At 36.1% G+C, this 25,930-nt stretch overlaps 2 protein-coding genes across 10 annotated transcripts in view; one reads left to right on the top strand and one right to left on the bottom strand.

The window, feature by feature from the left end:
* The window catches only part of LOC105225671 (glycoprotein-N-acetylgalactosamine 3-beta-galactosyltransferase 1), a 63,497-nt gene extending 61,967 nt beyond the window's left edge, over nucleotides 1-1,530 (top strand). Inside the window, exons 3-5 of one of the 2 annotated variants that reach the window (XM_049461952.1) lie at nucleotides 105-201; nucleotides 262-540; nucleotides 609-1,530. In XM_049461952.1, the coding sequence (XP_049317909.1) occupies nucleotides 105-201; nucleotides 262-540; nucleotides 609-803 (571 nt within the window). In that variant the 3' untranslated portion in view covers nucleotides 804-1,530. The remainder of the gene's footprint in view (nucleotides 1-104; nucleotides 202-261; nucleotides 541-608) is intronic. The other variant, XR_007423606.1, reaches the window with a different exon arrangement.
* LOC105225670 (glycoprotein-N-acetylgalactosamine 3-beta-galactosyltransferase 1) overlaps nucleotides 1-25,930 on the bottom strand; it is a 90,557-nt gene that overhangs the window by 39,679 nt on the left and 24,948 nt on the right. For 6 of the 8 annotated variants that reach the window (XM_049461911.1, XM_049461915.1, XM_049461924.1 and 3 more), the window contains 5 exons: nucleotides 16,030-16,238; nucleotides 12,003-12,513; nucleotides 11,837-11,933; nucleotides 9,409-9,693; nucleotides 8,012-9,331 (listed from right to left, as the gene is read on the bottom strand). In XM_049461911.1, the coding sequence (XP_049317868.1) occupies nucleotides 9,110-9,331; nucleotides 9,409-9,693; nucleotides 11,837-11,933; nucleotides 12,003-12,513; nucleotides 16,030-16,072 (1,158 nt within the window). In that variant the 5' untranslated portion in view covers nucleotides 16,073-16,238 and the 3' untranslated portion in view covers nucleotides 8,012-9,109. Of the gene's footprint in view, nucleotides 1-8,011; nucleotides 9,332-9,408; nucleotides 9,694-11,836; nucleotides 11,934-12,002; nucleotides 12,514-12,589; nucleotides 12,727-16,029; nucleotides 16,239-25,930 lie in introns of those variants that run through there. The other 2 variants (XM_049461933.1, XM_049461927.1) reach the window with 2 other exon arrangements.

Here is a 25,930-nt window from a genome sequence, read left to right as displayed (position 1 = left end):
GCTGATTGGTTCCTGAAGGCTGACGATGACACGTAAGACTTTTTCCATCGGTTCTTTATTCGATTATTATTAATTTGTGTTGGTTTAATATTGAAAAATTTCAGTTATGTCATTGTGGAGAATTTACGCGCTTTCTTATATCCCTTCGACAACAAAGCTCCCATCTATTTCGGTTGCAAGTTCAAAAAATATGTGAGACAAGTAAGTGCCTTATAAATTAAAATATGTGTTCCTTGTTAATTTTCCCTTACTTCCTTGCAGGGCTACATGTCCGGTGGGGCCGGTTATGTATTGAGCAAAGAGGCTGTCAAACGCTTCATGGAGGAAGCCTATACAAATGAGAAAATCTGTCGCAAGCGTTCCGGTGGTGCTGAGGATAAAGAAATGGGCAGTTGCTTGCAGAATGTTGGCGTGGTGGCTGGTGATTCACGTGATGAGTACAAACGTGGTCGATTCTTTCCGTCGGGTCCCCAAGGGCACATTATACCAAAAAATAAATCGGCGTGGTACTGGCGTTATATATTTTACAAAACAGAAGATGTGAGTTCCATATACCCAACATATCGTATGTGTGAAATAACGTAATTGCTGCTTGACAATCTTTCTAGGGTCTCAACTGTTGTTCAGATTATGCAATATCTTTTCACTATGTGCAACCATCCTATATGTACGTGTTGGATTATCTTATATATAGCTTGCGTCCTTTCGGCATTTTCAAACAGATCGAAGCACTGCCAGCAAAACGAAATATGACTGATTTGTTGGAAAAGTGGCGGAAGGAAGAGTCTGACAACCCTTTATAAGTGTGTCTACACAGATAGTATATATGCGGTTGTAAATATAATAAATTTGAAGTAAATTTCAAAAGTTAGTAAGCTAGAGAGGATCTTAACAGAGCTGACCTAAATCTCTCAAAAAACAGAGAATAAATCCGGAGGTAGAGTGAATAGAACTTACAGAAACTTTCAGGTGGAGTTTGACCACGTACTTATGTATATATTGTATGTTTTAATTATTGTCATTATAGTGCCTTATATCATTATTTATTTTATACACCTAGACTGTGGCAAAATTGAGTATTGATTTACACGCTGTCAAGAAAGTATCGGGAATTCTTCATTTCCCCCTCTCATCTCCTGCTTATATGGAAGTCAGTGAAATTTTTTTTCCTACGACATAAACAGCTGCTTTAAGCACACTGGTTGACAGATCGCGCTATCTTTTGGCTCCATAATTAAGAACAGTTGTAAAAACGGGAGATTTAAATGCAGAATTTCCGATACTTTCTGGACAGGGTGTAATATGTTATAGAGAATATATTTAAATATTTTAGTCTACATATAAGATTAGTTTAGTGATTGTTAAAAAATCAACTGTGTGCTTTTAAATCATACTGGACATTAAATGGTGCCACTGAACTTGTGCTGTGTCGTAAATTATAACCTATAAATGTATCTATCTATAATACAAGTATAAGTGATATAATGTGATAAGTGTAAATGCAAATGTAAAATATATTATTTAATTAAATATTTTTGAAGGTTTGCAATTTAGTTTTAAAATATTGTTTAAAAAATATGAGAAGCCATCTGTTCCATAGAAAAGTTGAATGATTATATGAAATAACCTCTATTACGGTTTTCAACTGCACTCAGTTGAATTGAAGTTAAAGCAATTCAATTTCAGATCAACCAAACTCTTGTTTTTATAACTAAAAAGCTCAAAATCTTTAAACTTATTGGTGAAAAAGAGAATAATTATTAAAGTGGACATTAGTTTTGATTTATAATACTTCTTCTCCTTCACTGGTGTAGACACCGCTTACGACATTATAGCCGAGTTAACAACAGCGCGCCAGTCGTTTCTACTTTTCGCAAGGTGGTGCCAATTGGATATTCCAAGCGAAGCTCCACCTGATCATTCCAACGGAGTGGAGGTCTTCCTCTTTTTCTGCTTCCTCCGGCGAGTACTGCGTCGAATACTTTCAGAGCTGGAGTGTTTTCGTCCATTCGGACAACATGACCTAGCCAGCGTAGCCGCTGTCTTTTAATTCGCTGAACTATGTCAATGTCGTCGTATATCTCGTACAGCTCATCGTTCCATCGAATGAGATATTCACCGTGGCCAACGCGTAAAGGACCATAAATCTTTCGCAGAACTTTTCTCTCGAAAACTCGCAACGTCGACTCATCAGTTATCGTCATCGTCCAAGCCTTTGCACCATATGGCAGGACGGGAATTATGAGTGACTTATAGAGTTTGGTTTTTGTTCGTCGAGAGAGAACTTTTCTCCTCAATTGCCTACTCAGTCAGAAGTAGCACTTGTTGGCAAGAGTTAACCAGGCTGACATTGCTGGTGGTGTTTACACTGGTTCCAAGATAGACGAAATTACCTACAACTTCAGAGTTAGACTGTCAACAGTGAGGTGAGAGCCAAGTCGGGAGTGAGACGACTGTTTGTTTGATGACAGGAGATATTTCGTCTTGCCCTCGTTCACTGCCAGACCCATTTGCGTTGCTTCCTTGTTCAGTCTGGAGAAAGCAGAACTAACGGCGCGGGTGTTGAGACCGATGATATCAATATCATCGGCATACGCCAGCAGCTGCACACTCTTATAAAAGATTCTACCTGCCGGATTAAGTTTTGCAGCTCGAATTATTTTCTCCAGAAGAAGATTGAAGGTAGGATGTCGCCTTGTCTGAAACCTCGTTTAGCATAGAACGGTTGGGAGAGGTCCCTTCCGATCCGGACGGAGCTTTTAGTGTTGCTCAAGGTCAATTTACACAGCCGTATTAGTTTTGCGGGGATAACAAATTCAGACTTCGCGGCATAAAGGCAACTCCTTTTCGTGTGGTCAAAAGCAGCTTTAAAATCGACGAAGAGGTGGTGAGTGTCGATTCTCCTTTCACGGGTCTTTTCCAAGATTTGGCGCGTGGTGAATATCTGGTCGGTTGTTGATTTTCCAGGTCTATAGCCACACTGATAAGGTCCAATCAGTTTGTTGGCGGTGGGCTTTAACCTTTCACACAAAACGCTGATAAAATCTTATACGCGATGTTGAGGAGACTTATCCCACGGTAGTTGGCGCAGATTGTGGGTTCGCCCTTTTTGTGAATTGGGCAGAGCACACTTAAATTCCAATCATTGGGCATGCTTTCTTTAGATCATATTTTGCAAAGAAGCTGATGCAAGCTCCTTATCAGTTCTTCGCCGCCGTGTTTGAATAGCTCGGCCGGCAATCCATCGGCCCCCGCTGCTTTGTATATTATTTTTACACAAAAAGTATACATATTCCCAGGAATAATAGGTTGTATATACTCTTTGTTGGAACCATTTCCACGATTCCTTAATTTTATTAGTCAACCCCACAAACACAGAGTTGAAATCAGTGATACCACAAAAAAATTTAAGTTTAACAACACTTCTTCCGAGTATTTTTTTTTTTGACGGATTGAGTTGATACTGGTAATGTCGAATTTCAAAACTTCAACCAAAATGTAGTTGGGTTAAAAACCGTTATAGGGACTTAAAATTATATGATATCCGTTGCATACTTTAAAAAGTGCTGGCTAAAAACACATACGAGTACATAGGGCAAATTTGATGTCAAACTGGTTTACTCAGCCGACTTTGACCTATTTTGTCAGATTGTTACATCATTTGGCTTGCACATTATTTTGTTTATATTTTAAGATATATTAATTACAATTTGAGTGTATTCTTTTGACTTAAATTTGTGAGCATACCTGGATCTTTTGAAAGCTTTAAAAAATGTCAGTTTTCATATAGTATTTTATATATTAGGTTGTCAAATATCTCGCTTCCGCCTTTTTGCTTTTTATTCAATCCTTTATAAAAAGTGTTACAGTAATCGGATTTAGTTCAGATATCCGCCGTTTCGTACGATAATCTGTTTCCATCTACACGGCAACTTCATAATACCCCCCTCGTAGAAGCCCCCTCCTTATTTGCGAAGAACTCGGACAGCCACTTTTCACTAGCCTTTTTTGAGTTCAACGTTCCACCAACAAGAGCGTTCGCCATGCTGTAAAACAGGAACAGGTGGTAATCATTTGACGCTATGTATGGGCTATATGGTGGGTGCGATAAAACCTCCCATCCGAGCTCCCATAGCTTCTGACGAGTCATCAACAAAGTGTGTGGTCTAGCGTTGTCCTGTTGGAACACTACACCCTTATTGCTGGCCAATTTTGGACGCTTCTGGTCGATCGCCTGCTTCAAGCGGTCTGGTTGTTCGCAATAGATGGTAAAATTAAGTGTCTGGCCATATGGGAGCAGCTCGTAGTGGATGATTCCCGTCAATACCGGCTTGGCAACTGTTAGGGACGATTCACCGGTTTTCGACTACAACCGTTTTCGTTTGAAAAATGGGTCGAGTTCGTTCCGTTTCAGCAGCACATCGCAGGCGTTGATTCGGTCCAGAAGGTTTTTTGCGTCAATTCATGCGGCACCCAAACATCAAGCTTTTTTGTGCAGCCTTGTGCAGATGTCCAGATATCCAGCCTTGTGCAGATGTTTTAAAATGGTTTAATGACTAACTCCCATCTTTTGGGGGATGTCACGAGATGCTACATGCCGGTCTAACTCGATGTTTTCCATGATTTGTTCGGTACTCGCCGTCACAGGTCTTTCGCCGGCTGACTTATCCATGGTGTCGTTTTCACCCACTCTGAATCGTCGAAACCATTCCTCCGCAGTTCGAAGTGGTAGAGTACCATCCCCCAAAACACCATTCATTTCACGGAACGTTTATCTAGCGGATTTGCCTTTATCGAAGGAAATCTTTAATATAGCGCGAATTTTGGTGTTAGTGAACTACACGTCTATAACTTTTGAACGCAATATCCAAACTAATCATGCATACATAGCGTCGTTTTATAGGTTATGTCAAGACCTTTCAAATATACGAGCTCTGTAGCGCTTTATACATAGCCGCGAAATTCAAAAGAGAAAAAGACGGAGGGGACATATTTGGCAACCTACAAAACCATTCCAATAAAGCAATTACTTGTTGTTTCAAAATTTACAGACTTTTATTTATGTATGTACATATATCAAATGTATTAGAGCAAACATCTATTTATCCAAGTGGGCAATAAATATTAAATGGCCAATAAATATTACAATAACTGAAAATTTTATGTTGCTGCGTTCCAACTACACTTTTATTTAAATATTTACAAGTTTTTATTCTTTTTATGCGTTAAGCACTTCACAGGGGGCTCTAAAATATGGGCCTTAAAGAGAGAAGTTCAAGAAAAAAATCTCTCCTAAAGCTAAAAATGCACACGGCACGCCTGATTTTCTACCAAATATATATATCTAAATTGAGTTCTAAAAGATTGAAAAATTTTAGCTTCATTGAAGAATGATAATAATTACGAATCAGTTCGATGAAATCCAGTACGTTCGAAGTTGACCGCAAGCAGAATTGCTCAAAAGTATTGTGATAATGTGATAACCAGAAACAAATTTCCAGTGAGTTACATGGTTTAGAGTGGAATTTCCTACAATGGTTGCAGTGCATTGGCATTAATAAATGGTTCCTTAAATTTTTCTGGATGTATAGACATTATTAAGGACTTTTTGGAACCATCAATGGATGTCTTGTTTAAGTGCTCTCGGTTTTCCCTTAATCGATTATTCGGATTAACCAGAATAATATCAACCAGAATAATATCAAATAGTATTCTGTATTATCCGGATAGTCGTAAGTCGTCGACTATTCGATTAACCGCTCATTTTCGAATATCCGGTTAACCATTCGTTGTCGACTTTTCGATCGGTAAGCGCAAGCTTTCTAGACATTTTTCCTATGTATTTTTTAAGTTTATAAAAAATTTGCAATACATACGTACACAATGGCATTTTCACTAATTTAGAACAAGCAAAAATTAAAGGCCGCTTGGATTTCAAACAATTTTCATTTATTCAAATACTTGCAGCAGAGCAACTTTTCGAATAGTCGCAGTAGAACAACTACAATGTTATGACTCCACGAATAGTTAGTATTAATCGGTTGATATTCATACGAACGATTACCAACCGGATAATCGGATAATCGGTTTTCAGGTTCGGCCTCAACAAACACGCCGTTAGTTCTGCTTTCTCCATTCGTCGCACTCCCGAGTAGGCTGCCAGGTCAGTGTTAACAGTCAGAACTTCGAAGTCGTAGTCAACTGATCTAAACAATTTCTGCGAAAATTGCGAAATTGTGAAAATTGTACCGTTACCTTAAAAAGTAATACATGCCAAATTTGATAAAGATATCTCTTGGAAAGGAAAGGACTTGTGCATGATCGATCAAAAAGTGAGCAACTAGTTTATGTATGTAATAATACTGGCTAATTCCACTCAGCTCGTCACGCTGATCATTTATATATATATATATGTATCCCTCGAATAGCACGGTACTTGAGTTGCACGAAATCTCGAATAGCACGGTTTAAAATTGCGACAACCCTCGAATAAACACGGGGTTCGAATTACACGAAGCCGCGAAAATTCCTTTTAAAATTGAAAATTTAAGGATCCTCTACCTCTTCAAGGAAAAACAAATCAATCTTTGGAGAGTGACAGTGGTTGAACATATGTAATTTAAAAATTATTGCGTTTATAAAGTTTTTACCTTTAAATTTCAAATAAACACGATTTCGAATAACACGGAACCAATTAACCGTGTTATTCGAGGGATACCTGTATATGTATAATTTAGTGGTCTATGAGGATCTAATTAAGCTTAAGGTAGTAGTCTGGTAACTTATGCCTATTTTCATGACTTTTTGGAATAGGAAATAGGAAAATAAAAATGAATTATCTTGAATTGTTAGAGTGTTGTTATTTACATATTTAAAATATAAAAAAAATTGTATTTGAAAAATTTTAATACTTTATTACTACATATTATTATTGTCACTCGAAGTTGGAACCTCAAAAAAAATGCACGTGGGTGGCCCGGGTGATTTTGGCTATTGATGTTATCTGAAATCAAATATTCTTGTTTATTCTTAATCTATATATATGTCATTCTGATCGGAACTACTGAAGTTAAATTTCAAGAGTAAATAACAAAATGGCGGACTTTCAAAGAAAAAGTCCTTTTATTTTAGCAAAAAAGGGTTGTAAAATAAAAAGTTAGGGGTGAAAAAAAGTCTCGTTAGCTCCGACGAGAACTATAAGTGTGTAGAACAGCCTGTTGAAATTTGAAAGCAATCGGTTCAGTAAAAAAAATTAGGACCCGGGCCGAACAGAAAAACAACGTTTTGAAAAAAACACGTTTAAACTTCACCAACTCCGAGAGAGAGGACTCCGAGGCGCTCTAGGAAACTCGTTATAACTCCCGAAATATTTCGAATTTCTCTCTGAATTTTTACAGTATATTCTCAAGACAATGTACTTTCAAATTAAATCAAATAAAAATTTCGATTTTTTTAAACCCAAGTTACCGGACTACCAGACTACCTTAAGTTATAATTTCAATGTGATACGCCTAACAATACTGAAGGAACGTACAACTTTAAACGCGTTTGTGTAATTTTCATATAATTTTCCAATCTGGCGCCGATGGTGCTCGGAGATTGTTTCTGTTCCAAATACTTCATATTTTTAAGACCATAAAATATCCTGTTATGGGAAAACAGAAATGTTGATTTTTGTAAATACTAGACTGGTTTAAGTCCTCAGTAATTTTCCGTCTCTTTTTGCTCTCGCACCTTCAGCAACTGGCTAATTTAGATCAATTTGTTTTCGGTAGTGTTGGATTACATTCTTATCTAGTTGTAGTAAGGTGGGATCACAGCTGGAAGGAGGTTTCAAAGTACAAACATTCAAACTATTTGTGATACGCGTTCTATTCGTGATGGTGTTCCGAGGACTAAGGTTTTCCTCGATTGTAATCTGACGTTTCTCACGAGAATCGTCGGGTATAACCTTCTCCTTTAATTTACCATAATATCACTATTAAAAAATAGAAAGTCTTTTAATATATTCATATTCATATCTCCGTTTATTTTAATAGGTTTTCAATTTCACTATTTTAATTTAGTGTTTGCGCATTTTGTGCTTGTCTTTTCGCTCGCATTTCATTTATACCAATATTAGGTATATGAAAATGGCAACTATTTAAGATTTACTTACATATAAGTAGTATTTAAAAATTTGCCCACATTTTACCAGGAATAGTTTTTGTAAAATTATGCAAGAAAAAATAAAATTATTGTAAAAAATAAAAAAATAAGAAAACAAAATAATAATTTTCAAGTTATCAATTAAATTTTTTTTTGTGGGCAGTAAGTAGTATTTTACATTTAGTTTCTTCTAATACGTATTCTTTTTAATGATACATATATTCTTTGGTTTTTTGCCCTTTAGTTCAGAGATGTATTTCTACTTTAATATTAATATATACGTTTTCATTTTAGGTATTTTGAGCTTTCTGTTTACTTTCTAGCAAAAATCCCTTTCACATATACATACATATGTATATCAACTGAAATTATATACACTTTTTTTTTATTCAACACTTCGGTTTTAATCATGTTCTGAGCGTATGTCTTCTAAAATATTTGACGTATTTGGAAATGCAGTTCAAATCTGTAAACTTAAAATTAAACTTAAACATTTTTGCCAACCTTTTCTTAAGGTTTAAGATTTCTCTATTCAGCCCGCATATTTCTTATTTAAATATTTTTTTTTAACTACAATATTTTCAGTACTATTATGAAATGCATATTTTATAAAGCCATTGTTTATAAATCTTATATAAAATAGTATATATACTTATAAAAATTAATAATAATAAAACTATTTTACTTATACAGACTTAATTTTATCGCAAATCTACCTAAATAATACAACTTGGAATTATTTTGAGAGTTCTTTCCTTTGTACAGATCGAACGCATAGCAAAGCATATGTTTTTGGCAAAAAAAAATTAACGTAGCAGCTACTGGCTATGGCAAATACGTACTTACGTAATTACTTAAATTAGTAAACACAGCGGGAAAACCAATATTTACAAAGCTGTCAACATAAATGTAAATATACATATCTCCATATTTCTATAGCAATACCTAACTAAACCCTCGCTCATGCTGTGGCTTCGCTCGCCTTCTCAGCTTCAATAGCCGCGGTTGTCTGTTCTACTGGCGGAGGCATCGTCTCGCCCACTTTCAGACGTTCGGGCAGCGATTCGGGCGTGTTGATAATACCGTACGGTCGTAAATGATAGATCAAATAGTCCAAAACGTACATTTGATTTGGCGATACGTAATGGAACGATATCGCCCTATCAGAACAGCAATCTAAGCCCTGTTCCCGACGAAAAAAGATGATCAAATATTAAATATAAAAAAATAGACATCGTTTTATGATAACTATGGTCTCACCTCATCAGTTTTGTAGTAGATATAACGCCAATACCAGAAATCTTTGTTCGTATGTGATGGTATTAAATGGTGTTCTGGCACAAATGGGAAGAAACGGCCACGCGCGTGTTCGTCACGTGAATCGCCAGCGATTACGTCTACCTTCGCCAAACATTTACCGATTTCAGCATCTTCAGCGCCGGTGTTGTCCTGTTTGCAGAAATCCTTATTCGGTATGGCTATCTCGACAAATCGGCGAACCGCCTCTTTACTGAGTACGTAGCCAGCGCCACCGGACATATAACCCTGGAAGACAGTTAACAATGTTAATAAGTTAGCCATATACTATTAAAATAATATTATATGTATATTTAATAACGGTTTGCCTTGATGTTATCTGGAAATAGAGTGTTCTAACACAAGACTCCCTAACCTGTTTAAAAGGGTAATGATATTCTCTTTGATAGTTTTCATTTTCCATGCCGAAACGATTCTCAAAGGTTTAACTTATGTAACTGGGTGAAATGCGAACGCCCCAAAAGACATTTCCCTGAAAATGCATAACTATACTTACTTGGTTTTCAGAGAGAACGAAACTGATTTCACTCTTCACTCATAGGTGTTTCATTACATGTCGCTCTCGTCACTCCATGCGATCTATTCGAGTTTTACTCCTCGCGAAGATCTTTCTGTTTTCGGCAAATTTTTATTTATTCCGACGTTGACATTGATCTATGGTAGGATCGATGTTTTTGAACATTTTGAACCACAACTTCTTTGAATATTTGACAGAGAATTTTCATCGAAACACCACAATCTTGAAAGTTTTAAACCACTTCAACAAAACCTTATTTATAAGAAGATTTTTCAGAGCAGAATAACATTCCCCTATCTTCGAGGAAAGGCTCCGATATTTGAAAATTATTCTCAAAAGCTTGTGTCCACACAAAGGTTCTGCAATATAGTAATACTATTTTTAACCACACTATTCAGTGACAAATCTTTTTAAATAAAGATTTAGTACGCCACAAGGAGAACTTTTTAAGGCTTATCCTGAACAGGACGCCTTCGTGGAGACGAAATATAGATAAAAGAGTGAGGAAGGCATCGATAGCCTTATATTGCTGAAGATAAGCAAATGTGGGATCTCTTACCTAAATTTGTATTCTGGCTCTAAAAAACAGTAGTTAAATAAATAGTGTATTATGAGGTTGTTGTCCGGTGGAGAGCGCTCGGGAAGCCATTATTTGCTAAGCAACTGGAATGTGTCCAAAGAGCTGCTCTGTATATGATGCATTAAACTCCCATAAAGCTCAGGGAAGCTGAAGAAGACATATTCTGAAATCTTCCGCTTCTTCGATTGCATCCCTCAAAACCAACAACCTTCCACACAAAACCACTGTAGATATTTCTGGCAAGTGTAATGTGCCTAAGGCTCCCATAAAGCTCAGGAAAACTGAAAAAGAGATATTCTGAAATATTGTGCTTCTTCGATTGCATCCCTGCTAATTTGGGTCTGCTACATAAGCTTACTAGACAGGGTCCCTTACCCCTATTTCATCAGATTGGCAACGAGTTTGTACTCCGTTGTCTTCTTGCGCTCTAGTGCTGGAATCATGGAGTTCCTGAGTAGAAAATATGGATCAAAAACCAAGAATTGTGCGGCTGCAAGTTTCTTCATCCCAAAGTCTATTAAAAGAGGTGCTCTAAACTACTTATTCTTAGCCAAGTTCATCTCGCTGTCATGTAAGAAATTTGACCGGACACTGTTCAATAGGCTTACATACGATGGGGTTACATATCTTGTTGGACGCGAATTGCCAAAGCCATATGGAAGAGGATGTCATGAAACCATATGGATCCTTCTTATCAATTGTCCTGCTTCGGCTAGACTGAGCTTAAAATCATTGCAATATTTACATTTTCATGGACTTGACGAAGTTGCTGGAATTGATATTAGACACCTTAACAAACTTGTGGTAGTCTCAAAGCATTTCGTCGATCTATAAGAGGTTGGTGATCTATATCTAGGACTAAGGACTAGCCTTATGGCTGTCCAAGTGGTATCCTTCGTCACCTTTAGGGCCCTTTGACTTTCCCACTGTTCTTTTTAGAGCTATGTTGGGAGGTCAATATCAAAAAATGTCTAGACATATATATTAGCTTGAATTTCATAATAATATATTGTCAATAACCGAATAATTTACGAGATTCATCATCAATGGGCGACTTGAAAAAGTCTAATATCTATCTAATTTTCTTAGGTGGATCATTTCAAAACCATATGAACAATATAGATCTTATGGGCGCTTTAAAACACTTGTAGCTAAACATTAATTTAACTATCACTATAACATTAGATAAAACCGGAAATTGATAACAACGGCGCGAGATCCAACGACTAGCGACTTAAACCGATTTATGTATATTGAATTAATGGTATTCTTACCTGTTTCACAAATGGTTTGAATTTGCAGCCAAAATATATGGGTGTCTCCGGCGAGTAAGGATACAGCATATACCGCATATTTTCCATAACAGCATAGCTGCAAAACATAAATAAACCAAACAAATATATTTTTTTATTACAAATCCAACTCCAAACTCCTACTTACGTGTCATCGTCTGCTTTGAAAAACCAATCCGCATCGTCCAAATGATGAGCATGTATATATTTGAAGGCCTCCTTTGTTTTCGCCCACAAATTGTTGCGTCCCTCCTGCACTGGCAACGCCACCGAACCCAATTCGTCATCCTTCTCAGAGCTCATAAACACCAGCTTATTGCAGCGTTTGCCCCATGTTCGTTTTACATGACGCGCTTTTGCTTTGTGATTCTTCGGATTTGTCATAATCCAACACAATACACGCACCTCACTATGCATTTTCAACGCTATACTTGAATTCTCATATGCATGCTGATGTGCGCCAATATCCGCTTCCGGCCCCTCCGCGCCAAGCATGTCGTGGCTGTTGTGTGCATCGTTGGCATCGCCATGTTGATGACCCGCATATGGCAGATAGTCGTGTCGCGCCGGCGTCGATAGTATAAACATTTCAGCGAGACAAAAACCAACGACCAGTCCCACAATGAGGGAAATCAACGAGCGTCGATTCGATCGAGATCCTATTGAAAAGAGTTCGAAGAAATAGAAATTCTTGTTTATGTGGATTTTTCAGCTATTCCTTAAAATATATTTTACCGGGTGTCGAATTCATGGCGCAAACGAAAATTTTATTTTAACTTCTAATTGTTTTTATAATTGTGACATGTTCTAGCAAATGCCAAATTAGTAATGAAACTTTTTAAAAACGAATTCCCAGATTATTCAGTTGTCTATTAACCATTTAAATAAGAAATATTGTACATATAAGGTAAATAATGGCTGTGTTAGCATATCAAATAATCAATTATATAAAAAATGTGCTAACACTTGTGTCCACAACCAAAAAAATAGTGTACTCTAAAAATCGTTTGTTAAAAACATATTTCTTTTTGTTAGACATTAAATAAGAGACACTTAAACAATTAAGTCATAAGTGACAGATAAGAGCGGACTAAATTCGCGCGTAGCAAATTATTTTAGTCCCATAATATATATGATAATGCGAGGTTGTCGATAAAATAATGTTTTCCTGTTTTCCCTTAGCTTTTCCGTCGCCTTTCGACGGCAGCGTCAAAGCCGCGAGCTCTTTCCTAGCATAAACAGGTTCCCATTAAAAAGCAGCGTAGCTTGGAGTCGACGCTGAAGGATGAAAAATCGAAGGGATATAGCCAAATTTAATGATTTACAGAAACTGTTTTAGTATTCTGGCTATACTAGTTTCTTCTTGGAGAACGTTGTTTTTTTTTATTAGCCAAAAATATTTCTGATCCAGCACATACCGTATTGTTTTTCAAATATCATTTATTAATCGTCGTGAAAACATCCAGAGATACTAGGATTTACACGTCATTTTAAAGAATACTTTTAGTGATTATATTGAATACATCTCATCTTAGAAGTTTCACTTAAAAAAATTGGAAAAGGTTGGGTTGAGTGCAAGTCCAAGTTGACGTCAGAGCTTTTCTCGACATACGGTATCTTAGTGATGTTATTCTCAGACGGCACAATTTCAAACAAATATGATTTTTTTGTCGAAATAAAATTAAATAAATACGAACGTTTGTTTGTACAAAATAAAAATGTAAGAGTGTTTTGACCCAAATAACATATGTATAATTTACGTATTTGAAAAGTGGTGTCTAATTTGCAATTTTTTTTTGAGTGAGAGAAGTATATATTTATTTAAATTTATTGCAATAATGTAAAAATAAAATTGACCTGGTTCTATTAATATATATACAAGCTATTTTTGGAAGCAAAATATAAAACTTTTATTTTAAATAAGCACAGCAACTTCAAGAGATAAATAAAAAATATTTTAATTCCAGGCATACGACCAACAAAACTGGTCTTATGAAGAATTTTTTATACGAATGTATAGGTTAAATTTCGTATAAATTCTCCCAGCATAGCAAACCAATCCACAAAACGCCGAATGTTAGTTTCTAACTGGTCAATTGTAGCCAACTTCGAATTACAAACCTTTAACAGACCGATTTCATAAAATATAATTGGGCCTTAAAAATCTTGAACCGCTGTATGACGTGTGATCTGATGATAAATTAGAACTATTTGACATTTAGACCACTGATATTGACTTGAGAATCATTGAAATTAAACTACTATTAATCTTACTATGAGTTTAGATAGCGTGGAAAAAAACTCTTTTTTTCAAGATTCTGCAAAACCCGCGCTCGTCGTTATAATTATTATCGTAAATGTTTACGTCAGCAGTTGTTTTGACAGCTGTCCCTCATTTCTAACCCTAAAATGTACCTTATAAAAATGCGTAAACGTATTACAATATCATATTTTTGTTTCGAAAAATTATAGTCCGTTTATTAGATTTTGTTTCAAAATATGGAAAACAATAAACTTTGTCTTCGGCTCCACCAAAGCTATAGCAATTATTAAGTTATACGTATCAAATATCACCCTTCCGTCTTTATTTTTTCTTTGGAATTTCGCGGCTATGTATAAAGCGCTACAGAGCTCGTATCTGGCAATACTATACATATTTGAAAGGCCTTGACATAACCCACAAAACGACGCTATGCTATATTAGTTTGGATATTGTGTTCAACAGTTATAGACGTGTAAACATGAAGTCCACTAACGCCGAAATTCGCGCTATTTTAAAGTTTTCCCTCGTTAAAGGCAAATCCGCAAGAGAAACGTTCCGTGAGATTAATGGTGTTTTGGGGGACTTCGAACTGCGGAGACAAGGTTTCGACGACTCAGAGGGGGTGAAAACAAGACCTTGGATAAGCCAGCCGGCGGAAGACCTATGACGATGAATACCGATCAAATCATGGAAAACATCGAGTTACACCGGCATGTGGCATCTCGTGACATCGCCCAGAAGATGGAAGTTAGTCACCAAACCATTTTAAACCATATGCAGAAGGCTGGGTACACAAAAAAGCTTGATGTTTGGCTGCCGCATGATTTGACGCAAAAAAACCTTCTTGACCTGCGATATGCTGCTGAAACGGAACGAACTCGACCCAGTTTTGAAGCAAATGGTGACTAGCGAGGAAAAATGGATCACATACGACAATATCAAGCAAAAACGGTCGGGGTCGAAGACCGGTGAATAGTTCCAAACAGTGGTCAAGCCGGAATTGGCAGCCAGGGAGGTTTTGCTGTGTGTTTGGTGGGATTGGAAGGAAATCATCCACTATGAGCTGCTCTCATATGGCCAGACGCTTAATTGTACCACCTACTGCGAACAACTGGACCGCTTGAAGCACGCGATCGACTAGAAGCGTCCAGAATTGGCCAACAGGAAGGGTGTAGTGTCCCACCAGGGCAACGCCAGACCACAGACTTCGTTGATGACTCGTCAGAAGTTACGGGACATCGGATGGGAGGTTTTATCGCATCCACCATATAGCTCGGACATAACGCCAAGTGATTACCACCTGTTCCTGTTCATGGCGAACGTCCTTGTTGGTGTAAAGTTGAACTCAAAGAAGCTTGTGAAAAGTGGCTGTCCGAGTTCTTCGCAAATAAGGTTGGGGCTTCAACGAAAGGGTTGTATGAAGTTGCCGTCTAGATGGAAACAGATTATCGAACGAAACGGCGCATATTTGAACTAAATCCGGTCACTGTAACACTTTTTATAAAGCATTGAATAAAAAGCAAAAAAGCGGAGCGGAGATATTTATCTTATTACGTAACCGACCAATGGTTTGCATCCAACGGAAAACCTTTTTCTAGTTTTTTGAAACTTCATTTTTTTTTGGTTATAAACAATTTCATGGTGAATTTTGGTTACTTATTAAGAAGAAACGATATTTTATCTTCATATGCGGATATTGTAGGTAACTGCTTGTGTCTTGGGCGGAACAATCCGTACCAAATTTAGTGAAGATAATTTGTCAGTTAAAAAACAAGGTAGCATATAACTGTCATACAAACTAACCGATCAAAGTTAAGATTTAGATATTTTTATACACTTTTATGCTGCAAAAATATATCTGTCAAAGGTATTGCGGTTATCGTTCATTCTTATTTTATTAGAATTTGCTTACCATCAGTTAGCACTGAGCGTCCTAGCAGCCCGTTGACAGTCATTTGTTTGACTTAAAAATGTGTTTCCTTAACTATAATATATATGTTGGATATCTCCAGCGTCCACTTATCTTCTAAAAGTATCACGACGATTTCTTAATAAATAACGACTTGTAGGTTCTTTGGTTAGGTTGTGTGGACTACATACTGTTTCAAGCGTTCACATTATCTGGAAATAATACAAAAAACTCGCATTAAGAATTTAATCATTAAAAATCCCAAAAATATCTAGTTATTTAAATAGAAATATAGATAATGTATGTTGTGTACGTCAAATAAGCTTTAATGCTTTCAAGCATATTGAGAATAGGTTATTATTTCATATTATTTATGGAGCCATATTCAAAGGATTGGAACAAATGGATACATACATAGATTCATATATTGCATTATATATATATATAAGACGGAAATTAATTTAGAAATTGGTCGCAAAGTAGCCCTTCAACGGAAAACCGGAAACCGAATATACCAACACAGACTTTTACCATTATCTTTATATGTCAAAAGTAACGAGGTTTAACAAATAATTTCTGCTGTAAAGCAGGCTCTTGTGCCTACGAATATATATATATTTTGGCTGCTCTTAAAATTTTACACCAGTTTCTATTTCGCCCTAGTATATTAATATCAGTAAATCGATTCGAATCAGACGTAAGCTCAAAACTTCTCTGAAAAGTCAGTAAACAAAAATATGGTTACAGACCTTGGCAGTCAAGTTCGTTTGTATGTCAAATTACATTTTTTTACAAACATTTGCTTAAGCAAGGTTACTATTTTGTGCTGAAGGTTGTCTAAATAACGCTTATTTAAACGCAAATCGTGACAAAAGTGGTTCTAAAACAGCAAAACCGTTATTACAGACATAATGCTGAATTTACAAAAACTTAAAATAACACGAAAGTACGTGCCACAACAAAAATGGCAATGAATGTTACACTAAAACCTGTTGGGAAATTGATATAAATATTGAGGCAGCATCACGTCTATAATTACAGCCTGAACAGGGTATATTAAATTTACCACGATGTTTGTAACACACTAAAGGAAATGTCAGAGACCCTATAAAGTATATATAAATGATCAGCGTGACGAAGTTCACGTTTTTTTTTTTCTGGTTCTATTTAACGGTTCAAATACCGATTATTTACATCAAGACATTGGTTTGTCACAATTTAACAAGTAATATTTTAACGAAAACTGAAATTAAATCCAATAACAACCACAAAAGGGGGGTCTCTCATTCGAGGCTGTTTCGCCTTCTCACTTAGCTCGCCTTCAAACGGATGTTCTTAGGCTACCCAGCGGATACTTGGTCAAAGACCGTAAGTCGTGCTCGAGCCATATGTAAAAGAATCGTTTCTGGCCACTCTCAAGTGAATGACGATCAGAGAACTTTCCTCACTTACGTGAACTTCTACACATGACTCCATCCTCCAGACTAGGTCATGTTCTCATAAGCGCTGTCAACGCCAATAAAGGTAGGAAGCAAGGAATACTCTGAAACAAACATTATAAAATCAAACTAAAAAAAAATTTTAAATTAAATTTAAGTGGTGTTTAAAAGTTTCAGTGGACATTTTTCACTTTAAACATCAAAATCGCAAATTATTTTGAGAGCGGCTTTTTTATTTCGCTGGGTGAACATATGTATGTATGTTAAAAATATTTGCCCTACGGCACGCTACTTCCACCTGATAAAATAATATAGGACAAGTATTGCACTAGAATATTTACTGTTCATAGGATATACATATAGTACATATAAATTCAGCTGCATTAAAAAATTTGTTCTGATGTTCATAGAACTACCGCTGAGCCACGTTTTAATAGCAGCAAAATATATTTATTGAGCACATACCTAAATATTTGCTGACGTTTGCTGAGACAATTCTTATTTATATTTAAATCGAAGAAAATGTACAAAAAGCTTTCATAACACGTGCCGCAACAATCATGACTCTCACTTTGAAACAACTCTTAGATTCCGTAATACAGAATACCAACCTTCAACACTTAATATATTCATGTTTTGCATGGAAAACATGGATCATCCATACGGATACCTGGTCATAAAAGCATCACATATAATAATTAGTAAGGAAGGACTAAGTTCGGGTGTAACCGAACAAATTATATTATTGCAACTTGCAAGGATTAAAGCCGTGACAATACCTCAGGTACTTGAGACTTGTTGGATATATGGGGTCTACAGCAAGTTTTCACCCGATTTTATTCATTCTGAGCACAAAGATACACCGTTATTACGAAAAAAAGGCAGCCGGAATTTCGAAATCTTTACATTAGATACAGAGTTTGTCCGGAAATTATTAGGACTGAGTCAATTAAAAAAAAATTATTGAACCAATCGTTACAATTCTTTAAAAACTTCAAAATAGGCTGCTTCTGCGTCGATGCAGCGCTGCCAGCACAATTTCCAAGCATACAAGGCATAACGGAAGGTGATGCTCCGGAATAGCCTTGAGAGCCGAGGTGCATGGTGCTTGGAACTGCTGTGTCGTCTTAAACTGCTTGCCTTTCATCGGCCTTTTCAGGCAAGAAAGCAAGTCCAGGAGGCCACATGTGGACTGTAGGGCGGCTGCGGAAGCGCTAGAATGCAGGCTTGGGTTAGGAAGCTGTTCACGAGAAAGGCGGCGTGAGCCACGGCGTTGCCGTGGTGCAACTTCCAACCGGCTGCAACGTCTTGTCGGACTTGATGGACCCTTCGTTTGAGTCTCTAGAGGACTTCCAAATAAAACTTGGCATTGACGGCTTGTACAGGAGGAACAAATTCATGGTGGACCATGCCTTTGATGTCAAAAGAGGCAATGAGCATCGTTTTCACTTTGGATTTGGTCATTCATCAGCGACCTCTTCCCGACCCTCCAAAAAGGCATAGTGCCACCAAAACACACAACTTCTTGCTAAAGCAACATCTGGGTAAGCCTGCTTGATCATATCAAGCGTCTCTGTCGCAGATTTATCGAGTTTCACATAACATTTAATCTCGTACCTCTGCTCTAACTAACGCTACATTTTCGGCTTGCACCACTCACAGCAACATGTCGCGCGAATATGTTTGTCCAGACTCTCCAGGTGCGCGGAGACAACTGACCAGCCACTCGTTCGTTAGCAACGAACGCCCTCTACCGAATCCAGTCGGTGTGCGCACGCTCCGAAGTATAGTCGCGGTGAAAGAAAATCAGTCCTTGTATTGATCCTATTCAACCCATTTTTGTCATTATTGTCAGGAAAGGATTTTTAATGAATTTGAATTATATATCTCATACATTATCCGATATTTTTTGTCAAAAATCAACTATAGGTACGGGTTGGAACAGTTTTGCTTCGATTTGGTCAATTTGTGGTCATAAGATCACATACCTTAAAGGCGCCGTTGTACTCCGATTTCCTATATTTTTACACCGTGACATGGAAATGGTAAAATACTAGCATCTACTGAATTTGGTTGAAATCGATCTAGCAGGTCCCGAGATATGTGATTTCCCACCCATTATTCAAGTTTGATCCTGGCTCTTACAAAGCTGTCTAATACCATCTCGTTGGTAAAATGTAATGTCTCTGGAGTGTTTGGTTATTGATTTATCGCGATTTTAGATGTCTTAACAACACCGTTATATAGGGAGTGGGAGGGGTTATGTTTCGATTTTCTTCATTTAAACACAGTCGGTAGAATTCCTTATAGTACTTTTTGGAGCGATTTTTTTTTTGGGGTTGAAAGGTTTGAGAGTTATGTATATTAAAACTATTGGAGAGGAACGCCCACTTTTTTCAAACTTTTAGGTGCCTCTTTCTACTACGATATTTTATATCAAATTATAGTTCTATATCCTAATCTAATGCTTGGTTATTGTACTTTATTAGACTTCGATCTCCAACTTGATTTTGTAGCGCTAGATTTTACTATTTACCGTAAAGTACTTCAAGTTTGAGAGCTTTTGCCAAATGTTTTGTTGAGCTTTTTCTACTAATTGTGATGGAGCTCTGCGATGGTATGCTATGCTTCGTTCGACTGAGATAGCGCAAATATATCATACATATACATACATATATGAAATCGAAAAAGGAAAGAGTAAAAGTAAATCATGGTGAATTGTTTGAAATTTAATGAAATTGATAACTTATCATACACGTATCTCAAATGTAAGCAAATTGCGTTAATAAAGTGATAAAATATTTACTAAATCTAACAAGGAAATAACCACTATAAAGGCTGCAATACAGTTAGTCTATGTTATTGTTATTAAATATTTTAATTTTTTTGTTTTGTTTCCTTTCAGCTTAATGTTATATTACAAAAAATACCCAAATATTGTCTTGAGCTATAAAAACTTCGGTTTTTGGACCAAATGAGCACATCGCTTGCCTTAAAATATTAATGTTATTATTTTTTTTTTTAAGTAGTCTCAAGAAAGTAAGGAATTTACGTATTCATGATAAGCCACCGCAATGTCGCCGACAAGCTTCTCACGTACAATAGTGGTTTGCGCCTCCGCCACAACCAAAGTAATAGAAGCTTTCACAACGCTGATTGCTGCTATTGAAGTACCATCTGATGCTACCTCTACAATCCAATCCAGACCAACCCTGATCGGGTTCTAGATAGCAAGTTGGAATATCTAAAGAGCACACAATTATGAAAATCACTAGCATTGAAGATTAATCAAATCTAGACGAAACTGACACGGTGCACCAGAACACCAGGCCAATAACAACAGTGACCTCGACTACAAATAAACAGAAGAATATCAGAAACTTCATGCTGACATTGAGTAACTGAAACAGTCGTTGTATATTTTGTTCTTTGCACTGCTCAACTCGTAAGACCCGCGGCGACATTTGTTAAAAAAATTTTACAAAATCAGCTGCAAAAACACTAAGGTCTGCTGTTAAGCAAATATTTTCAGTAATTTTGATAACTGATAATTGCCATTAATTCATTAAACTGCCTTTAAAAGCTGTTTCAGAAATCAAATCAATATTATTGTTCTTTGACATCACTGAAATCAAGAAACCTGTAAATACCTATACAATTTACTTTCTAATGCTTTAAATTTTTTTAACAGTAGAATAAACTTAAGAATATATTTGCCATGATATTTATCAATAATGTGAAAAAATCCATGCTTGAATTCAGTTCCGAAATGTTGGCTATTGCATCGGTCGATCGTTTTTTAAATGCTGCAATTTCACTCAAAAAGCCAAAGTGTCGTTTTTCGATATTCAACAAATTTCAGCTGGAAACACATTGATTAATGTTTTATTTTATTTTGCATAAATACCGGGTTGTCCACTTAGACTGATAAGATTTCTTAAAAAAAAAAAAACACAATAATTGTTAAAGAATTTCAACCTTTTTTATTTAATGTGAAGTACAAGTAATCGATACTATTAATTTCTGAATATAACATCATTCAAATGGCCTACACGACTTCTTTCGCAGGAACGAGTTCGATAATCCTAAGTTCCGAGTACTTCTTCTACTAAATCAAGTCGTATGTCATGAATAACACGTTCAATATTCACTTCTAGAGCATGACATCATTCAAATGGCCTACACGACTTCTTTCGCAGGAACGAGTTCGATAATCCTAAGTTCCGAGTACTTCTTCTACTAAATCAAGTCGTATGTCATGAATAACACGTTCAATATTCACTTCTAGAGCATGAAGATAGTCTGATTTATTGTAGAAGACCAATGGTTTCAAATAATCCCACAAGAAGTAGTCTAATGCTGTTAAATTACAACTTCTTGGAGGCCATTCGATACCAGAATTTCCCGAAATAATCGAATCTTCAAACTTTTCTAGCAATAATTCAGTTGGTGCAAGTGCTGTGTGGCACGTAGCCACGTCTTATTGGAACCAGATGTTGTCAAAGTCAACTTCTTCCAATTGCGACCATAAAAAGTTGGTGATTATCAAGCTATACGACTCTTCATTGACAGTAACGGTGTTATCAGCATCTTTTCGAAAGAAGTACAGAACGATGATTCCACCAGACCAAAAACCACACCAAACTGTCAATTTATGTGAATGTAATGGCTCTTCATGAATTTTTCGCAACAGAAAATTAAGTTTGTTTATTTCCCGCACCACTCAGTTGAAAGTGAGCCTCAGCGGAGAAGATGATTTCCTTAAAAACAGTCGTTATCGTTTACAAGTTGTTACAAGGCAAAATCAACAAATTCAAGACGTTTACGGTAGTTCAATGGCCTCAGTTTTTGAGTGAGAAAAATTGTATATGGATGCAAACCCAAATATTTTTTCAAAATCCGCCAGGTTGTAGTTAGGAATAGTTTCAATTCTTGAGAACATCTTGGAATCGACAAATTGCGGACTTCAAAAATATTTGCCTGAAAAACGGCAATATATTCATTATTTCGACTATATATTTGTCTTATTGGCACTAGAACATTATGCTAAGAAAACATACGGTCATAATTTTCAACAATTCAATGAATACATATTGAGCACAGGTGGACGATTATTACGACTATAAAATGACAAAAGCGAACGAAAAGTTTCAATTGGAGAACGATTATTTTGATACTAAAAATTGAGTAATTTGTAAACGTTGATCTTGTGTATATCTTTCCATGATGAAATTTTAAACATTACTGAATATAATGAAAAAATGTACAGATCATGACATATTAAAATATGCCGAAACGATACTTAGAAATCGTATCATCCATATAGAAAAGCCCGGTATACAACGGATGGGCCATTTAACGTTTTAAATTTTTATTATCTATATTTCGACATTGGAAACGTCAAATACCATTCGGAAAGTGACAGATATTCAGTAAAAAGTCCAAAATTTACGAAATGGGTCGCTATTCTCTAGAAGAAAACTGGGAAATATTGAAAACTATTGGATAGTCAATTTTACCGAAAAATCATCTTTTCGGACGAGGCTCATTTTCACCTCGATGGTTACGTTAACAAGCAGAATTGTCGCATTTGGGGCACAGAAAACCCGCACGTAATCGTCGAGAAGCCAATGCACCCAGCACGAATCACTGTATGGTGCGGATTTTGCTCTGTTGGAATCATCGGCCCATTTTTCTTTGAAAATGAAGAAGGAACTGTCGTAACCATCAATGGTGAGCGATATCGCGCAATGTTAACCGAATTTTTCTTCAATCAAATTGAAGAGGAAGACTTGGACAATATTTGATTCCAGCAGGATGGCGCTACGTGCCATACAGCAAACGTTACACTCAATCTTTTACGCCCTATCTTCGAAAATCGCATAATCAGCAAAAGAGGTGATGTGAATTGGCCTCCCAGAAGCTGCGATTTAACTCCGTTGGACTATTTTCTGTGGGGAGCTGTTAAAAATAAATGTTACGCCAACCACCCAGAAACAATTCAAGATCTAAAGTACGAGATTCAAGCTGCTGTAGCTGCCATAAGGCCTGAAACCATCGAGAAAGTACTCCAAAATTGGGTGGATCGGATAAGCTACTGTAAACTCAGCCGTGGTGGTCATTTGTCCGAAATTGTTTTCCACAAGTAAATTTCATAAAACAACCTTTTAAATACATGTTAGACGTTTGAAAAATATCAAGCCGTTTTTTATTGACTTATTAAATTTAAAATTGTATATGGCTCACCTTTACTTGTCAAAATATGTGCAATTACTTACTGTGGGTTTGAACTTTGGTTAGGTCAAGAATTTTTTTGTTAGCCATCACATATATTTTTGGAAATATATAAAATATCATACAATATTAAATTAAATAGTTTTTAATACAAATTTCGTAACCAGAAATGTTTCTTTATTTATTTCTGATTATACATTATAGTTAGAGCTTTGAACTAAATCAACATGTGTCTCTGATAAAGCTCTTTCATTGAAGACACATCTTTGAAAATTGCTGGACAAACCCTGAAACCAATAGGATTTATGTGATACATATGTAGGTTACAAGAAACTTGTTACCAATATACTCTCTTATACATATAGTACGAGTATACCTGTATATTGACTGATATTGCAAGAAACATTAAACTACTTATAACTATCTAGTACGAGTATAAGTTTGCAAACAAAATTTATTATCAATGAATTCGTAAAAGTCGACTCTTGGCTCTTGTAAGTATTGTGAGCTAAATAAAAATGAATATATGTACCTGTAGAAATATGTATATTACGATAAGCGTTAAAAAACTAACGGGACTGTTAAGTTATCTAAGTTTATCTTAGGTGTAGCTCAAGTGTAAACAAATGCTTTCTGATAAAATACTGAACGACGACAGACAAGTATATAGATCAAAGGTGTCAAATATGAGATAACGTTTGTTTACATTCTGTCAATACTAGTCTAAAAAGCTTTACTAAACCACAAAACAAAATTTAAATATAGAAATTTTAGTGCCAAGACTTTAGTAGTGCGTTGCGATTTTTAAAATGGATAAAAATATCTAACAAGGAATTAGTCTCAAATTTTGTATTTCTAATAAAATTTAGTATTTCTAATCAAATTTCGTATGCGGAATAGTTATTAGAGGTGGGTACTCGCTTACGGTAATTCAGTTTTATCAAAAACACAAGCCTACGAATGATAAAAAGCCTTCAAAAACCCTCGAGAAATCGTTGAAGACATGCCTAGTTCTGGACGACCTTCAAAATCATCAACTGATGAAAATATTAAAAAATTGTCAGGCAAGTGTTACGAGAGAAGGCAAGAGATTCAGCATCTCTCGCGAGTCCATTCAATTGATTATTTGTGGATATTTTGGGTATGAAACGAGTTCTTGCTCTCACAAAAAATTTCTGATATTGCTTTTTTTTGAAAAAAGGTACCTAAACAGGTTTCTTTAAATATGTTTGATGGTGCGAATCCCACATCCATGGAAACCAATTTAGCTGTTGACGAGACAAGAGTTCACGAAGGGAATAAGGGAAAAAAGGAGCAGAAAACAAAAACACAACGCCAAAGCCGCTCAAAGAGCAAGTTGATGGTCATTGTTTTTTTCGATATTCGTGGTTTGGTGCATCATGAATTTTATTCAGAGCTACAGACGGTCAATAAAGAGTTATATTTGAGAACATCAGTCGATGAAGGCCGAAATTGGAAGAACAATTCATGGATTTAGGTGATAATATTGCACCATCACATCGAGCCACGATTGTGACCGAATTTTAAGCCAAAAACGCAATGAATACCATTCGATAAACCAAATTATTATATTTCCATATTGCGAAAGCTTTGTTATAATAGTATTTCCTAAGTCGTAAATCTTTTAATTGCATGCGAGATAAGAATACAAATATACAAATAACATTTATTGTATCAAGTTTTATTGCAATTCTGTCACATAAATGGTAAGTTTTAATGAGTACACACAGTCGTAATGATGTTAAGTAAAGCGTTCTGTAGACTTGAAGCTTTCTTATCAGAAAAAAACTTATCGCCTTCAAATAAAAAGCAACAATCCATTTCCTTCCGACAGTCACACACTTCTTTATAATTTGATTATTTTTAACACGTGCAAATATCGGGGAACACATGTACGTACATGTGATGATACGATCGTTTTTTAAACACTTCCGTTGGTAAAAAATATAACTTTGCCACTTTGCACACTGGAATGCAGCGAAAGCCAATCAAAGCGAAGTTTTCGATAAGACTTACATGCAATCATTTGATAAAGACGCCGCACTAGTAACCTGTTAGTTAAGAATACTTTTGTCTTCTTCTTTTGATAAAAAAATTTATTGTTTTTTGGAACAACCAATTATGGCATCTTTTAATGATGCTATTAAAATTATGGGAAAGATGTACTGCTATAATAATAAACCAAACATAAATGGGCACTTCTGAGATTT

This window comes from Bactrocera dorsalis, chromosome 1 (genome assembly GCF_023373825.1).
Source record: "Bactrocera dorsalis isolate Fly_Bdor chromosome 1, ASM2337382v1, whole genome shotgun sequence".
Lineage (NCBI taxonomy): Eukaryota > Metazoa > Arthropoda > Insecta > Diptera > Tephritidae > Bactrocera > Bactrocera dorsalis.
This window is presented reverse-complemented; position numbering and strand designations above follow the sequence as displayed.